The sequence below is a fragment of the Hydra viridissima genome, unplaced genomic scaffold (genome assembly GCF_058129835.1).
Source record: "Hydra viridissima isolate aposymbiotic clone 2 unplaced genomic scaffold, HvirCarnegie_v1 scaffold_2, whole genome shotgun sequence".
Classification (NCBI taxonomy): Eukaryota; Metazoa; Cnidaria; class Hydrozoa; order Anthoathecata; family Hydridae; genus Hydra; species Hydra viridissima.
The window spans coordinates 515,883-533,936 of record NW_028324301.1 but is presented as its reverse complement, the minus strand read 5'-3'; the positions used below and the strand labels follow the sequence as shown (position 1 = coordinate 533,936).

The window sequence follows — 18,054 nt, the reverse complement described above, 5'->3', positions numbered from 1 at the left end:
ACATATCGCACACTATAAACATTAGGGAGTCCTAAATCACTTACAAAGTCCTATTTTTCTAAAACAAAGTTTTTCTAATTTTATTAGTCCTAGATTTACTTGCCATTAGAAACGGTTTTTCTAATGGATAATTAAATGGATAATTAGGACTGGGGTTCAAACCATTTGGATATTTTAATTTTCTGTGACCTCTTTTTCTCAATCACCTTAAATGTAATCACATTAAATCAGAAAACAAAAAGCAACCATACAAAATAACGTTAAAAAAAAAACTTCACTGAACCTTTTTTATTGATTTATTCTATTTAAAATTCTGCCTGTTACTGTCAGAGATAATGCAGGAGAATTACTTTCTTGTCCCCAATCTAATTACCTTAGATGTGTTAGTGTTGTCACACTATAGCTTTTTTTGACTTGATATTAAATGATAATTTACTTAATAATTAGTAGCTTAAATAAATTCATTATTAAATCTGTAAATCAATGATATATAGCAAATTGTGTTTGCCATTTAGTCATAAGTATCAAAGATGAGAGTAACACCTAATGCCTGTTATCACATGACAATGCGGAATATTGTTTTGAGTTTAATTAGGGTTTTATTACTTTTTATCATTTAAAAGTATATTAGATACAATAAAAAACACCAACAAATGCAATTATCTATAAAATAATTTCAATTTTATTACCATTTACAGCATTTTAATAAAGAATTAAGCATTTAAATAAAAGTATTAGATTTTTTGTTTAATATGGGAACATATACCGCAGTACTAGATCTTGGAGCATATAACAACAAACTTGGAAATGTAAAAGATTTTGAACCAAGGTTATGTTTCATTTTAACTATAAATTAAACACACATCAACCTTATTAGCTTTTTTAAAAAGAATATCACTGTTAACTAAGTTAGTTTATTTATTTAGGATTATTCCAAACTATATATCAAAAGCAAAAAATGAAAGAAGAAAGGTTTTCTTTGGTGATCAATTGTATGAATGCAAGGATTTTTCTGGTTTATTTTATGTTTTGCCATTTCAAAAAGTATGTTAAGTATGCAGTAGATATATGGATAATAGCCTTTATAAACTTAAGATAATTAACTGGCTTTTTCACATATAAGAGAGTTTACTCTTCACAATATCTATTTATTTCAGGGCTATCTAGTAAATTGGGATGTCCAGCGCCAGTTATTTGACTATATGTTTAACAAAGATATTTTAAAGGTATAATTATGGTTGAATTTGTCTTCACTTGTGAAAGATTGTTTTCTGTTGCTTCAGTTTTTGAATGGTTCTGTAAGTTTCATCAGGTTCAACTTTTAGGTGTTTATGTAAATCCACTATCTTCATTCATTGTGTGATTTTAATTTTACAAATTATAGATCAAATTTTTTAAAAAGTTTTGAAAATTTGCTCCAATAAATAAATTTAAATTTAATAAATTTAAACTTTATATGATTGTACAACACACAGGGAAAAAAAAAAGTCTTTCTTTTATAGGTAGAGGTTTCAGATACAAATTTGATATTAACAGAACCCCAATTTAACTTCACATCAATTAAGGTATTTTGTTTTTCCATTTAATCTTTTCAAAATATTTCATCAAATAAAAATGTTTTATTTGGTTGATAAAACATTTTGATCTCTACTATATTCTTTTTTATCAACTCAATGTCTTTACTATATTGTTTTTAAAAATCTTTCTTGACACAATATAAACTGTTCTACATAAAAGGAGAGTTTTTTTTTAATTGGATATTTACAATTTTAATAATCATTTGCTCTGATATATCAGTGTACAAAATAAAGGGTTTTTTTTATTATTAAAACGTTTCTTTTAGGAATGTCTTGATGAAATACTCTTTGAAGAATATAAATTTCAATCAATATGTCGAATAACAAGTAATGTTTGTTTTAAAGTTATTCAAAGTATGATAGATAAAAACCAATATTAAGTGATAAATATTTTCTGAGAGCACCCAATTTTTAAAGTTAAATAAAATGAAAAATATTTATTTTAATTTCTTTACAAAATTTGTTGCTTTCTTGCAAGATATGATAATAAAATAGTAAATTTATAAAAATCACTTTTTATTGTTTAGAGTTGTACATATACTACATCAAGTGGTGAGGGTGGAGGGGAAAGTGTTTGTGTTTTTATGATGATTCTAAAGATTTACAAAAAAAAAAAAAAAAGGGGGGGGGGGGGAGGGGGTATCAAATTTTGTGGTGCAATAATTTTTAGGTTTACAAACTATTGCATAAAAACTCAAATTTTTTATAATTAATTAGAGTTTTTGAGTAATGATGATTGTATCTTTTTTTAACTTAAAAACTATATAAAAATAAGAACTGTTCCAGTTAACCTTATTTAATCATAAAAAATGCACATTCAACACATTGATGAAAAATTTTGTACAGAAACCATACGAAGAAATTACATCACTCCAAGCTCAATATGAAGTTACTTCTTTAATTTTTTGATGGCTAAGCAAAGTTGATCCGATTAGTATATGCTGCAATTGAAGTGCAAAAAAAGGGTTTAGGGATACCATAAGGATACTCTGGTCCTACTTATGTTGTCATCAGATCTGGAAAACACTCATCCTCAAGTGCCGTAACTCACACCCTGGATTTTTATAAGCTGCTTGATTTGAATAATTTCAGAGATTTCCCTAAAAGATGGTCCATTTGTCAATCTAAGTGTAGATGGTAGTTCAGTTGAGAATCTTCATTACCTAAAGGTTGTCTTCATTCTTTGTATTAGTTAAATATATGCCATAGTTTTAGATATAAATATATATATCTTATTTAAATCCCTACTATATTTAAATGTCTGCTTTTAAAAGGTACTTGAGCTAGTAATTCATCTTTTGCTGCAACATGATTTTGATGCCATACTCTTAGTTGGAAATGAATTTGGAAAGAATGCATTTAATTGAGTAGAAAAAACAATGGCACCTAGAAGTTGTCAACTTTTCAGAATCATTTTACCCCATGATCAATATAGAAGCCATATCAACAAAGTAAAAGTTGAAATAGATAACCAGGAAAAAGAAAAATTCAAGTCTCTGGGTTTTGTCTGAAGTCTGGTTCCAGAAATATTTCCTCTGGTTGATTTGAAATCATAGACAGCAGCTGGTATCCACATCATGTACATCATGTGCAAACAATTCAGTATTTTCTTCAAAATGTCAAGTACGGAATTCAGATTCAGAGCTCTAAATGACCAAGAGGATCCTATGTTGCTGATTGTTTTTCTACCGCAGCAAAATCCCTCACTCACAATTGCTGGAAGGAGGGCTTCAAGTTCCAAATGCATCAAACCACAAAATTCAGAAGTTCCCATTTCTCTTTTTTGGACAAGCTATAAAGTGGAGTGGAGTGATTTCAAATTTGTGATGGACCTTTAGGGGAGGTCAGCAAAAATGTTACAACCTGTTAGCCCTTTGTTGAGATTTTCAAAAAAAGAATTATTTCTTTCATCAATCATTTCTCAGAGTAACTTTTTCTAAAAAAGTTTAAAAGTTTTCAGAAATTCTTAACTTTAATCTTTAAATCAAGAAAGTAATCTTTAAAAGGTTAAAAAAACCTTTTATAAAGTTTTGTGTTCTTTTATTATAAAAGTTTTCAGTTTTAAAGGTGTTTTTTTGCCAATTTCGACTTTCTTTTAACATTTCCCAGATTTTCAATCTTGTTTTTTTTTTCTCATTAGCTAGGGTAGGGAAGGGATAGGATAAGTTAGATATAGGTTTGTTGGAGTAGGTATAGGATAGGGTACAGATAGGGTACAAGTATGATAGAGTAAGGATAATGTAGGGATAGGATATGGATAGGGCATGGATAGCATAGGAATAGGGTATGGATAGGGTACAGATAAGGTATGGATAACATATAGATAAGATAAGGTACAGATAGGCTAGGGTACAGATAGGTAAGGGTAGGGATATATCTTTGAAACTCCATTTAGTAGTAATTAAGAAGCCAGGTACCAAAGAGTCAGCATCCACTGACTTCAGCATTACCATGCTTTAACAAATGGAAATGTCAAGTTAGTTTTTCTTGGAAGCAATTTAAATATTGATGAGCTCTGAAGTTTTTTCTAGTAAATACAATATTCTTTTGAAAAACTAATTACATGTAAGTTATTTAATTAAGTTACAAACAAAAAATCATTTAAATATTTCACATTACTTAAATATCAAATTTTTATAAAATAATTTTTATTTCCACATAAAAATTATTAATTTTCTTTGCTTAAAAAGAAGTTTTTAAAACCAAGAACTCAATATAAACATTTGGAAAGTTTTTGTGGTTTTATTACGAAAGTGCTTTCAAGGAGAAGTTTTTTATTTTGAAGTAATTTTTAGTCATGTTGAAAGAATTTCTTTTTTTCTCTATTTCTCTTACAATAACTTAATTTTTCAAGCTGCTCAATTATCAAGTTGGAAACAAAAGCATGAAGAGGCCGAAAACCGAGTATGCTGTTTAGTTGTGGATTCTGGATTCTCTTTTACACACGTTGTTCCGATTTACAAAGGACAGATTCTTAAGAAAGGAGTTAGGAGGTAATATTTGCTCATGCAGGGACTTATTTTTAGATATCTCTTTTAATTATGGTTAAGAAAGAATACTAAATAATACTTACTTTTTATTTTATAGTATTACAAAATAATCAAGCTGTAAAATACTCTTTTTGCACTTAAGGTTTTCTTTGTTTTTTCTTGTTAGTTTCTGATCTTCCATAATTATGCAAAATAAATTTTTAGCTCATCATAAAAGTTAAGCTAGTTGTACACAACCAATATTATCAAATCCAAGAGATTGAAATAAAAGTTTGGAGCTTATAATTGCTGCACTTAAAGATGTTTCTTTCACTGACTCTGATAAATTGTCCCAAGACAATAAGACTATTTCCCCAAACAAGCTTGATAAAATCTCATCTTATTAAGATGAATGAATAACATCTTGATGAGCTCTTTTATGTGTTTCTTCTAATAATAAAACTGGTTCTAACTTAATGAGTTGCATATTGTTTTGTGTATACACAAATAATTGCGCTCTGTTTTAGAATCGATGTAGGAGGAAAGTTGTTAACAAATCATTTAAAAGAAATCATCTCATATAGGTTAGTTGTCTTCTGCTTCTGAAACTCAATTTAGTTGTTTTTTAAATATATTCAAAGTTCTTTTTTACTTTACTTTAGACAACTTCATGTATTAGATGAAACTTTTGTGATGAACCAGGTTATTGTTTTTTTCAAACACTTGTGATGAACCAGGTTGTCTGTGCTTTTTTGTTTACAAAATTATTATTTTAAAGTTAAACTGGATTTCATCAAAAAAACTTTTTTTCTTTTTAACTTATTACAAAAGGTTGAAATATAAATCTACCAGCAGAGCCAATTAAATCTACATCGAGTCAATTAAATCCTATGTTTCATGACTTAATTTTTACTGTCATTGTTTGGTTAAGTCAATTTTTTAAATGTCTTTTAAAAAGAAACACTTTGCAGCAAATGGAGTGTTAATTCACTGATTGATTTTATTTATTTATTTATTATTAAGTTTTTTCAATCATTTTCAAATTTTTTGGTTTTTAGTTGTTTTTTTTTACTTCTTTTTAAAGGTAAAAGAAGATTGTTGTTATGTTTCAAATCAGTTTCTTGAAGACTTGAATATCACAAAGTATGTCTGTTTAGTAGCTGTTGTTGTTTTAATAATATTTTAATGTTTTATGATTTTGGGGTTATTTTAACCAAGATTACACTATCATTTTCAGATAATGTTAACTAGTTGCAGTTATGTTGTAAATTATCTAAAGTCTGCAATCTTTGTTCTGTTGCTTTTCAAAATGGAAGTTCAACTGTTAAATTTTTAAAAATAAATATTTTGTTTCTATTTTTCTTCTTGTTTATTTTGTTTTAAAATTTTTTTTTTTTACTTAAGGAAGAAAAAAATAGAAAATACCATTGCTCAAGATTATGTGTTACCTGACTATACGGATGTAAAACGTGGATTCATTCGAGTATGCAAGTTGGGTTTTCTTATGGTTTTTACATTCGTAAATTTATAGATAAAAACTTATTTAAACTGTTATTTTGTGCTAAATCAACAACAAAAAACAAGTTTTTCTGGTTTTTGGTGCTTTGTTTGAGTTGCTTTACGCTTTACAAAACCTGGTTTTGTTTTTTCTGGTAATTGAAATCATTCAAAATATGTTTATGTACCAGTCACAAGAAGAGATGTGGACCAAATACATTGGCACTTCTCAGGTAAGTCTTTTGTAAAATAATTTTTTTTTTTGTAAAAGCTTAAAAATTACCTTGAAGCTAATTTAGACTGTCTAAAGATATTCATTGTTGTTAACAGTTACTGCGTATGAACAATGAAAGATTCACTGTTCCTGAGTTGCTCTTCAGACCAACTGATTTAGGTATTTGATTATGATCAATTTTTGTATGATCGAGTATTGATCGAGTATTGATCGAGTATAATCACATGTGATGCGTTGTTGTCTGAATTATAACCTTATACTTCTCATTCAGGAATTCAGCAAATGGGAATACCAGAAGCAATCGTTGAAGCAATAGAATCTCTGCCTCTTCGTAAGTGTCTTTTAAAAAGTCGATAGACTTGATTTGAAACTCAGATACTTGACATACTTTTGATTTGACAAAAATATTTGTTAAATAAGTATTAAAGAATAAAACAAACTCTTCAATTTCTCAAATTCTTTTTTTTTTTCTTTTTGGTCTGTAAAATCTTGTGAAATCCTTTTTCTAGTTTAGAAAGCTCTCGTTAGAAAAAAATGTTGTGTTTAAGAATATAGCGTCAACATAGTGTTTTAAACAGAAAGACTTTTTATGACCGTTTATTAGTTTAATCATTTCATTAACTATTTTTCTGTCCGCAATTTCTTTTTTTTTTAAATCTTCTTCACGTACAGCAATGCAACCTCACCTCTACACGAACATTTTACTGACTGGTGGCAACACGTTATTTCCAGGTTTCAGAAACCGAGTGTAAGTTCCATGATAATCTCTTTTCCCTTTTTGTTGAAATTATTAGTCAAATATTTACTGTAAAAGATCGAAAAAAGAACGGAGCGGATGATCTCAAAAGAGCCAAAATAGGTCTTTTTTTTCGTAAGATTCGTAAAAGATTTGCAAAAATAATTTTCACAAGATCTTTATATGATAAAATGTTAATGAGTTTTACTAAAAACTTAAAAAATCTTGTTCAACTTTCTACGCTCGAAAAATGACGCATTTTTTAAGGTTATTATTTTTTTCTTTTCCAGTTTCTCTGACTTGCGATCAATGGCTCCAATAGACTTTGACGTCAATGTCTGCCTACCCAACAAGTAAAGTTGTTTTGTTTCCATGCCAATTTAAAATTCTTCAGGTGGATTTAAAAACCGATATTTTTCTATCAATTCAACTAAACTTTATTAAACAAACGTTTTTAAAAATTACTGCAACTTCTGGTAGTACCACGGAACCATTCAAACAAATTTTCCTTCGTATTTCTTTGACCAATCCAATGAAGATAATAAAAAAAAACTATGGTCGACATCTTTTATCTAGGTGTTGCTTGTTCTCCGTTTATGCAAGAAGTATTCAAAAACAATAGGATTTTTCTGTGGACTTAAATGTAATAAACAACATGTATGCACGTGTTTAAATCTGGTGTTTACTTCTTGCTGTTTTTTTATATTTCTAATTTTCTTTAGCCCGATAACATACGCTTGGCATGGTGGAGTTGCACTATCTAAAGAAGAAGATTTTATCCAAAAACACTGTGTCACGAAGCAAGAGTATGAAGAAAATGGTAGATCGGTATGCAACAAAAAATTTGATGGAGTTTGAAAAGCTAAAACTTAGCCATAAAAAGTTCTGACATTTCCAACGTGTTTTTTTGGCAACCAATAAAAATACTTTCAACGGGTTATGGTCAAATTATCTTGTGAAACGCTTCACGCTCCCCCCCTCCCTCCCTCCTTCGATGCTATCACTTGTTGTATTTTTTGTTTGTTTGTTTGTTTTTGTATAAAAAATGAAAAATTTTTTTAGAAAGTAATTCAGGGATAGTCATTGAGTAAATTGTTGTATTTCTTCAGTTATTTGTACGCAATTGAGGACAATTTTCTTTCAGGAAGCAGATATATTTCACATTTTATTTATAAGAATATTTATTTACAGTTGTATATAAGAAAATAATTTGCCAGAGATTAGCTCGTGCATCCTATTTAACTTAGGGCTCGGAAAAATATTCAAAATAAAAACGAAAATTTTTATTTTGAATAATTTTTTAAAATTTCTATTTCAAGAAGTTTTTTTTTAGACTAAAGTAAAACATTCGCGACAATAAAAAAGTTGCATGAAAGATGTTTCAATATTCATCGGCAGAAACGACAGTTCCAAAACTAATATGTAGAACTCCATCAGGCTGTTTAATTAAAAAATTAGTTTCTGTAATTGCCTGGTATTAGTTTTTTAAAAAATGTTAATCGTGAAAAGTTAATTGAAAACAGGGTCGTTCATTTTTGATCGGGTGTTTACTTAAAAAAAAAACAATTATAAACTTATGCAACCTAAAAGAAAAAAAAACAAAAAAAAAAAAACGTCAAAAAAAAATGCTTCTAGTTCAACGTCACTACTAACAGGAGAGTTCCAAATGTCTTTATTTCTCTAAATTTATCTATTGTCTCGATTACTTTGCCATTTACTGAGAGTTTTGGTCTTTTTTTTAAAACGATCGAATTTAAAGTTGAATTTAATTGACAGGAAAAGCTATCCAAAAAATGCCACAAAGGTAAATTCGTTTTTCAGACTGCGTAACTTAATAAGTCACAAATTTTGGGAAAAGTCATTAATCCTATGACATCGACCATTAAACGTAAATCCGAGAGGATACTAACAATTATCTAAGTAAATCGTGATGAATCTTGAACAGATAACAAGAAACCGAGGAAAATCTATGTAAGATTCGATAGGTAATTGGATTCACGTCAACTTACTGCCGAATTGTTTGTTTGTATTGGTTTTCTGCCGCTCTTGCAGATGCAAAAATGCGTTTCGGTGAAGTTGAGGTGAAAACGATTCAAAATTTATTGCAGCTTACAGTCTTCTTCGTTATGTGAAATAGATTTTTTTTCGCGCGGAAAAGATTTTTGGGCAATCTTTGGAAAAACGTCTGAGAGATTTTCTTTTAGTTCTTTGGTATCATCCTCGTTTGAAATCTGCAAAAATATTGGTAAAATCATCTCAAAAAAACAAACAAACGGTAAAGCCATGTTGAAAATTCCTATTATACAGCATCCTTAGGAATGCGTTTGTAATATCAAATTCTTCTATTTTATAAGAACTATGCCTTTGTTAAAAAATTAAAGCCTATAAGAAAATTTACCTCGTCTATTGTAGTAGGTTGTTGATTAATTTTTTTAGGTGATGAAGGAATAGTCTCTGTCTCGTCTTTGAAGCTCACTCTTCTTAGTCGTTGATCCTTGGTGTTAATCGGAGATAAAATATTTTCAATATCTTTACCGATATGCAGGCTTGTAGATTTCGAATCGGCTACAGCTTCTTTATTTAGAGAGAGTTTGTTTTTATCTATACCAAGTTCTTTAAGCACTTCAGTAGGTAAAAGATTCCACTGAAATGACGCGTCTGGGTTTTTTTTTCGGTCGTTTGCTTCATTTTTTTGGTGAGTTTTTTCAGTGGATTTTTCTTTCGCTTTTGCCAAAGTATAAGGCAAATCGTTGTGACTCTTTCCAAATTGTTGATCATTTAAGACACCGACAAGTGCGATATCATCGCTTGAATCGTAATTAAACTTCTTCTCGATTAGTTGTCGCTTGTGTGTTTCTATAGCAAAATAAGCGGGTTTAAATAAGATTAGTTCAAAGTATCCAATTAACATCTAATTAAGTGAATCCAAAAAATTCACCTGCCAACAGTTTGTTTTTTGTTTCTTCCAGATTTAACCTTAGTTTCATGTTTTCACTTTTGTATTTCTCAGCAAGAACACCAGATTCGTGAAGTTTTTGCTCTGCAACCTGAAGTTTATCGCTTTCTGCAAGTTTGACCATATAGGTGTGGTCTAACTCTTCGCGCAGCTTGAGTACCGCTTTCCTGTGTAGAAAAAATTCGAGTCAAAACAAGTTTTTAGTAAAGAAAGTAAAGATATTTGAAAAATGATTGAAACTTTACTTTTGATCTTTGAGTTGTATGGAAAGAAAATTGATGACGTCTTTATTACTTTGAAACTGCGGTAAATCCTTTGCTAAATTTACCAAATCATCTGATGAAAAAACCTTTGAATAAAAAGTAAAGTTAAAAAATCTACGTTCCCAAAATACTAGGTTTACTTTTGCAGTAAACTTGAGGGGCAAAGACAACAGAAAAATACATTATAAAAATTTTCCAAGGATTCGATTTGTCACAGTTCCTTTAGCCATTTTTCAGTTTTATGATTTGAACTGGCGATTTAACATGCATGATTAACTTTGCTAGATATGAAGATTCTGGTGCAGTGCGTCAACAATAAAGAAAATATTTACACTTTTCGAAGCTATTTGGAAATTTACAATAATAAATTTAATAAAGTAACTGTCAATTTTACTGATTACAAAAGAAATCAATGCCTATACAGATATTTTTAAAACTGAAAAATCTAGAAATAAGAATCTGATCTTCTATCAGATAACAAAAATCTCTTTCTAAATTATGCTTTACTTAAAGAACTTTCATTTGGGGTAATTTTTCATTTTGATTACACTGACCATGCTTTTACCGTTAGAACAAAAACAGCTAACTTCAAGTAAACTGCATAGAAACCCTGGTTTTTATGAACACTCTGAATCTGTTTCAAAATTCTGTGAGAGGACTGTAATCAAAAGTTTCAGTGGTCAGAGTAGTATCCTAATTTGTATCCTTCAGCTTACGATATAGGATTTTTGACCATTTGGTTAGTGGTCAGGGTGCAGTATTTGCTGAAAGGAAGATCCTACTACAATATTTAGAGTCTTTTCACATCTCGTTTTTTATTCAAAACAAGATTCTTTATGAGCAGGAAAATATTGAAGAAACTTTCAGAAGAAATATTGAAAGAAATATAGAGAACCATTTTTTTTTTAAAAAGTAAAATATAATTTACTAAATATAGACAAACAATATAAGCTAATAATACTAACCAAACATGTATTGAAAAAATTATTAAAATAAATACCTTGAACAAATTTATGAAATGTGACTATGGAAGCTGTACAACCCCAGCAAGCACACGACGTTGAAATAACGTTAAAATAACGTTGATCAACGTCAATCAACGTTATTTCAACATTGTTTCAACGTTGTTTGCTTGCTGGGACTGTTTTGATGCTGCTTTTTTTTTTTGACATTTAAACACTTTAAGGTAAAATGTTTCCATTAAAAAAAAAACATTTTTTTAGATTAGTTTCTTTTCCAAAAAATACTTGTTAAAAAGCACATTAGAATTTGTCACTAAAAAGGTTCCAAATTTAGATTTAAAGTTTAAAAATATGTATTTTTATCATAATTGTTATTGTCTAACAAATATGATTACAGCAAATTTATACACTTTCTTAATTTTGTTTCACAAACTTTCTCACTTTATCGGACAAGAGCCCAACCAGCTTTTGCACAAGAGATGTTTTAAGGATTTTAGAGGCTCTTGTTCTTTTAAATTTTGGTATTGTATTTATAGACATGTCACTTATCTAAAAGTTCATTGATAACAGCCAATAATAGTGCTCAATATAGGTTTCAGGACTATTTCAAGGATTTCCAACATCACAACTTTACTCTATTTTCTACTATAAAAATTTCTTTTCTATATAATTTTTTGTCGTTCACAATGAAAAACAAATTTTATCAACAAATTACGATCTAATAGCCTTCCACATGTTTTGCTTAAATTTAACTGTGCACAGGAAGGTTCTAAGTAAAGTTTAACTGTGCACAGGAAGGTTCACTAAGTACTTCAGGAAATTTTTGCAGCATGGTGCAAAATTTTTCTTATGCTTTTTTGTGTTTTAAAACTTTGAGAAAAATTTTAATTTTCTTTTGACATTTGCTTTTTTCAAAAAATATTTTCAAACATTATGCAAAAGTATGAAAAGTGTAGATTCTGGTTTAGTACACTAATAAAGTATTTTATTAGTGTACTAAACCAGAATCTACACTAATTGTGTGTCACAACCACAGTCCAAATAAAAAACTGAGAAATGAATATGAGAGACCCTACTATAAGAATATTAAAGACTAATAGCATATTAAATGCAGGAATTTACAGGAGACTGGTACCAAATTTTATACAGAAATTTTGAATGACATTCTCCTTACCTGGTGCAGTTGACATTCTCCTTACCTGGTTGCAATTTCAAAAAAAATATTCGCTCAAAAAAACTTACATGGCTGTCTTCAGCTTCTTTTAACTTTTTAGCAAGCTCCAGAGTTTCAGACTTAGCTTGAGATAAAGCTCTTTCAAGATGAGATATTCTTTCTCCATCAGCTTTGCCTGCATTCATTTGAAGCAAAGCAGAAACTTGTGTCTAAATACAACCAAATGACCTTGAGGATATTTGCAAAAAACAAAGTAAAGAAAATAAATCTTATTTGCATGTCAAAGAAAACATGGCAGCAGCAACAACTTTTATAAGGAGGAGGGCAGCAACAAATACTCACCTTCATTGAGAGGAGCTGGGATTTTACAAAATTATAAGATTTTTGCAATGATTCATGCTTGACTTTCATTGAGAGTAATTTTTTCTCCATCTCTATTCGCTTGTCTTCCACCTAAATACAATAAATACTGAACACAACCTTCAACAAAAGTTTCTAGGATTAAATGAATTATGCTTTTCTTTTAATTTTCAAGATATAAACAACATAATCATCACCTCTGCAAACAAAGAGTTTCCTGATTGGAAATGACCAGAGCTTTTCATTTCTGCTCTCAAAGTGTCTAACTCTGCTTGTAACTGACTTGACTCTTTTCGAGTTCGCTGAAATACAAAAATATACCTAATTTACTTATTCTGTTACTTAATTGTTATATATAAAATTAATTGAGAGTAAATAATACAAGTCATATTTATTGTAAACATCTGGGTCTCAAAATTTCGCTACTCCAATATGATACTAGACAAAATTGATCTCGTTTAAACCATGATACCTAAAAAACTTCATCTTTTAAAAACAATATAAAACCAAAAAAAAAATACTTTACAAATATTTTCCTTCTGCTTTGGAAAAAAAAAAAAAAAAAAAAAAAAGGATTATTAACATCTTTTCATAACTTTTAAAAAAAGATTATTCAGCACTTTTTCTTGAAATTAAACTGAATCATACTTTAACATTAAGTATTGAGACTGTAGTTATGGGACTGTAGTAATGGGACTGTGGTATTGGAACTGTGGTATTGGGACTGTAGGAATTTGAATTGAGGAATAGGAGTAATTAGTGATGATAAGCTAGTTAAATTTTAAACTTTAACAAAATCAAAAATAATCTAATGGATCTCATCAAACTAGTTTTAACAACTGGATTGTAATTTAAAATAAATTAAGAAGAATAGGATAAATAAAATTTAGAAGACTATAAATTCTTTAACTAAACAATATATATCTATAATAGTTAGTGTCGTTTACTGACAACAATTCACTGGTTATGGGTGATGTCATTCACTAAAACCTTTAAATACCATTTCCCCCAAACTATAGTAAATTGTATAGATTTTGTTAAAAAAGACTTGAAGGTTCTAAATTAATTCACAGCTGGTGTGCATAAACTGTATGAAAAATAGTATAAGTACAGAAAAAAATATAGTACAACTTTAAAATTGTTGGTTCATCTTAGGTGAGTATCTTTATTCCTTTAGTGAATCATTTCAAGACTATTCTTGTTACCTCAAGACTACTCTGATGTCTTATTTAAATCATATCGTTATTAGCTTAATCTTATTAGCAATTAAAATTCATACAGTATTAAATAATATAGGAATAGCAAATCAAAGAAAATACTTGGAGATGGTTAAAATAACTTGTTGATTGAATTTCTGCCTCTTCCATCTCTTTACGTAATGAATCAATCTCTTTCTCTTTTGTTTGAAGAACAAGTTTCAGAGATTGGTTGTTATTTTCAAAATCTCTGATAATCGTTTCTTTTTTTTCGAGCGCTTCTTTTAAAAGGTAGTATTTCTCCTGTATTTCACACAACTGAAGATCATTGTGGTTAGTGTTTGAGATTTGTCGTTGCTGTTGATTGGTGGTCTGAAGCTCATTAATTTTTTCATTCAATTGTTCTATACATTTTTTTGTTTGACTTTCATTCAACTTTACCTTAAAAAATAAAATAAAATAAAAAAATTCAAAAATGAGTTTATGTTAATACTTTCAGTATTTTGAGATTTACAGTTTTATAATCAACAACAAATGTTTTATTTGTTTTCGAAAAATAATGTAGAACAAAAAAAAAAAAAGAAGAAAAGATTTAATGAGTTATAGTTAAATAACAGTCTCCTAATTTATTACTTATTATTGCACTTGCAAAATCTCAATGACTCAACTTGACAAATAAATTAGCACTGCTTATCTTTTCTTTGTTTTTTTAGCCACACTCAAGATAACATATCTTTTTGAGTTTTAATTACTTTTATTCAATGAGTTTGTACTTGATGAAATGTTAAATATTGTTGGTTATTTTTCTGGTTTCCTAAACAATTTTCTTCACACAATTCATTCTGTATTTTACCATTGAGATTTTGTTCTTCTTTCAACAACTCAAAAAAAACAAACAAAAGATTTTAAAAGAGTTGTATAATAAGCAATTATTTGTTACTTATTAGTGTGTCTTAAAGCTTATCATTCACAGAAATGCTCCAGGCGTAGCAAAACTTAAAGGGGTGTTAATGATTAGAATTTATGCAGTTATTTTAAGTCTACAGTTTATTTAACTTAACCTTTTATAATAATTCACCTCTCCCCCCCCCCCCCACCCACCCCCCACCCACCCCCAATTGGGGGACAGAGAGCTTTGAGCTCTGACCAAAAAAATCATCCCTCTAACCTCCACTCCCACCCCCAAGAGTACAATAGCATGCATAGCATCATTAAAGAGTTAATCATGTAACAGAAAAACATGAAAAACATTAAAAAAGCCAAACCTGTTCAAGAGAGGAGTTGAGGGCCTCATTTGTTTTTTTGATTGCATTAAGCTCTCTTTTATGTTGATTTTGTAATTCTTCTTCATCTTCTTTAAATTTTTTTACTAAATGCTTTTGAAAATTTTCAAACTCTTGTTGTTGAGCAAAAAGAGATTTCTCTTTTACTTCCAACTTGTTGCGCAGTTCAAACATCTCTTGAACCATTTTCTAAATAATAATTTTAAGGAATGTTTATAAAAGGAACATGCAGCTTTATCAAATTTTATTGTACCAGCTACAAAAATATTTTATTTATTTTAGCATTTTTTTGTACTTGAACCAGCAGACAAGAAAACAAAGTCCATATAACATCACAATCAAATTTGTCATCTTTTTGAACTCATTGGTCATCTCAAAACTGAGAACAAGAACCTGATAGACCATTCTTATGAATTCTGCATCATCTTGAAAGTGGTTATTCTTCAATAAGTTACATAATGATATGTTCTGCTAACTTGCAGGAATCTCAGCGTTTCACAAAGGTCTAAGAATTGTTTGTTTTTCTCTAGAACTAGCAGTGGATCTCTTTGAATCTACTTCAAAATTTTTTCTCTACTCCATCTGGTTTTTGATAAAGAGCTCACCCTCTAACTTCTTAGAAAGAATACAATATCTTTTTAAAAGAAAAACAACACATTTACTGGTAAATATTCACAAAAACACTCTTGTGATTTTTAAATGATGCAGCTAAAAATACCTGGCAGTACTTACAATCACCGTAATTAAAAACATGTTATTATGTTACAAGAACTTGATAAGTTTTCTTGTATATTGTTTACGATTTCACCCTGCACCCTGCATTTTAAAATGTCTAGATTTAGAAAAGAAATGTTTAAATTTAACCATTTTAATTGCCAGGCAAAGGGTGGTTTTGTAAGTCTGTAAACTAGAAATTCATGCTGTAATTAATAAAACTTAAAGATATTAACATAAACCTCCATTTCAGCTTCATGCTGCATTCTCATTTCATCTATATACATTTGAGTTTCAATTAACTGTTCGTGCAATTTTAAACCACATGCACCTGCCAGGTTAAGTTGCTCTTCTTTCTCTTTGCATACATAGAGCAGTCCATCCCAGTCCAAATCTTCATATGCTTCCATTGAAGATGGTAAAGTTTGTTGCTCATTTTCAACTTCTTCCATTTTTTAAATGTTAAAGCATCTTGTATTTTTCTTTATAACTGTAAAGTAAAATAAATTTGCAATTATATGTTAATAAAAGTATCTTCCGCTTAAAAACCCAATTAAAAACTTAGTGAAAGCATTTATCTAAAGAGGATTGTAAATGATATTGTAACTCCTTTAAAAAGGATGCTACAAAAGAACTTCTTTACAGATTTTTGCTACAATTTAAAAGAATGTTTTAAATGAATTCAAAATTTAATGTTTCGAAACTTTATTCAACAGATGTAGAAAGTAAAAGCGTTTGAGGATATTTGATCTGACTTGTGTGGAAAAAAAATGTCAGGGATAATCACATCAGTTGTGTGGTGAAATAGGCTTGAAACTAAGATAATTCTTAGGGGAAAATCTAATACAATGAAAAAAGAGAAATATGTTTAGAAACATAAGTGTATATGAAGTATTTTTTGTGAAATCATTTATTTTTACCTTATATCAACATAAATTTTAACTTTCTTTTAGAAAAAAATTTCAAAGATAACAATAGTTTGAAGTATAAAGTAATAAAAAAGTAAATTAAAGAAAATAATCATAGACTATTACATTTAACTGAACTTTAAGTAAATTTATTTTAAAGTTTATGAATAAGTTTATGATTAGCAGGTATATCATTTATTGATTTTGATTTTTTTTTTTCTTTTTCAAATGATGCAGTTTACTATAGTACTTGAAACAAAAAGTTTTATATAAAAAATGTCAAAAAAGTTTTTAACATTTTTAAGTATAACTTCTTACTTCAGGTAACCATTTCTCTTCTCAAGTTTTTTTTTTTTTTTTTTTTTGGATAAAATATTACTTTGAAAATAACCGATTCTCAAGGTAAACTGTGAAAATTAGGCTGTTGGTTTCGGCAACATGATATACCAAGCATATTAAAACTTAAATAAATTAAAAATTAGATAAATTAAAAATTAGATAAATCAAAATTAGATAAATTTTATATTATAGCTATGTATCAAACTGAGAAATAAATAAACAGTGATAATAAAGAGACTGATATATTCTAACTCGAATATATTTTTAAATAACGCGCCAACTACTGTTATTGCTAAACTCATTTAGTCAGTTATTAACGCACCGTTTTTGCAGTATGTTAACAAATCGCATTCAGCGCGAGGACAAATATACAACGAAAAACTTGTGAATTTTAATTGAGACTAATTATAAAATAGTGTAAACAGGGCCTTATTAAATTTGTCTGATCAAAGTTGTAAATTCAGAGGTATTTTTAACTTCAAAAAATTTTAAAAAGAGAAAGAGAGCAGGGCAAAAAGGGGCCTTAACAGTATTCCAAAACTGTTTTTTGCATCTCTAGATGTGCAAAACGGACAGTTTTGGTTAAAATCAGTGGAATTCAACTTTTTGTTGGTGTTGCTAGGGGTTTAGTATTTAACATTACCGCGTTATTTGATCAAATAAAACTTTTGCTGAATTTAGCTTATACTTATCATTTTTTTAAATTGTTGTACTAAAGAGCTTTTTCAGATAAAAAACGGAATGGGAGAAATTCATTTGTTATAATTCAATAGGTCGGGTGAATAAAAATGAGCAATTGCTTTTACTCAGTAATTGGTCAGCTTTACTTGAATAAAAACTTCAAAAACTTTTCTTAAGTTTTTATTCACATAAAATTGAGCAATT

The 18,054-nt window shown here is 28.8% G+C and overlaps 2 protein-coding genes across 2 annotated transcripts; one reads left to right on the top strand and one right to left on the bottom strand.

Annotated features, from left to right (window-relative positions):
• Positions 1-8,106, top strand: LOC145189256 (actin-related protein 6-like). The gene is made up of 16 exons (XM_090078535.1): positions 1-829; positions 927-1,044; positions 1,158-1,226; positions 1,503-1,565; positions 1,844-1,904; positions 4,432-4,570; positions 5,074-5,130; positions 5,209-5,248; positions 5,631-5,689; positions 5,951-6,029; positions 6,235-6,276; positions 6,374-6,437; positions 6,550-6,609; positions 6,951-7,026; positions 7,305-7,367; positions 7,737-8,106. Exons 1-16 carry the CDS (start codon positions 753-755, stop codon positions 7,870-7,872), a joined length of 1,203 nt encoding a protein of 400 aa, XP_089934661.1. The 5' UTR covers positions 1-752; the 3' UTR covers positions 7,873-8,106.
• A 439-nt stretch (positions 8,107-8,545) lies between these two features.
• LOC145189200 (protein Spindly-like) lies at positions 8,546-16,414 on the bottom strand. The gene is made up of 10 exons (XM_090078534.1): positions 16,165-16,414; positions 15,191-15,397; positions 14,049-14,366; positions 12,927-13,031; positions 12,712-12,822; positions 12,438-12,578; positions 10,216-10,319; positions 9,953-10,137; positions 9,413-9,870; positions 8,546-9,245 (listed from the first exon to the last, which is right to left on the bottom strand). Exons 1-10 carry the CDS (start codon positions 16,372-16,374, stop codon positions 9,114-9,116), a joined length of 1,971 nt encoding a protein of 656 aa, XP_089934660.1. The 5' UTR covers positions 16,375-16,414; the 3' UTR covers positions 8,546-9,113.
• Between the last annotated feature and the right edge of the window lie 1,640 nt (positions 16,415-18,054).

What these genes read in the sequence shown, in the direction of transcription:
- LOC145189256 (XM_090078535.1), top strand. Translation starts at nt 753, where the DNA reads ATGGGAACATATACCGCAGTACTAGATCTTGGAGCATATAACAACAAA. An exon ending in GTAAAAGATTTTGAACCAAG is followed by an intron (nt 830 to 926) that starts GTTATGTTTCAT and finishes TTATTTATTTAG; the next exon opens with GATTATTCCAAACTATATAT. An exon ending in CTTAAGAAAGGAGTTAGGAG is followed by an intron (nt 4,571 to 5,073) that starts GTAATATTTGCT and finishes GCTCTGTTTTAG; the next exon opens with AATCGATGTAGGAGGAAAGT.
- LOC145189200 (XM_090078534.1), bottom strand. Translation starts at nt 16,374, where the DNA reads ATGGAAGAAGTTGAAAATGAGCAACAAACTTTACCATCTTCAATGGAA. An exon ending in CCCAGCTCCTCTCAATGAAG is followed by an intron (nt 12,579 to 12,711) that starts GTGAGTATTTGT and finishes GGTTGTATTTAG; the next exon opens with ACACAAGTTTCTGCTTTGCT. An exon ending in AAAAAACAAACTGTTGGCAG is followed by an intron (nt 9,871 to 9,952) that starts GTGAATTTTTTG and finishes ATTTTGCTATAG; the next exon opens with AAACACACAAGCGACAACTA.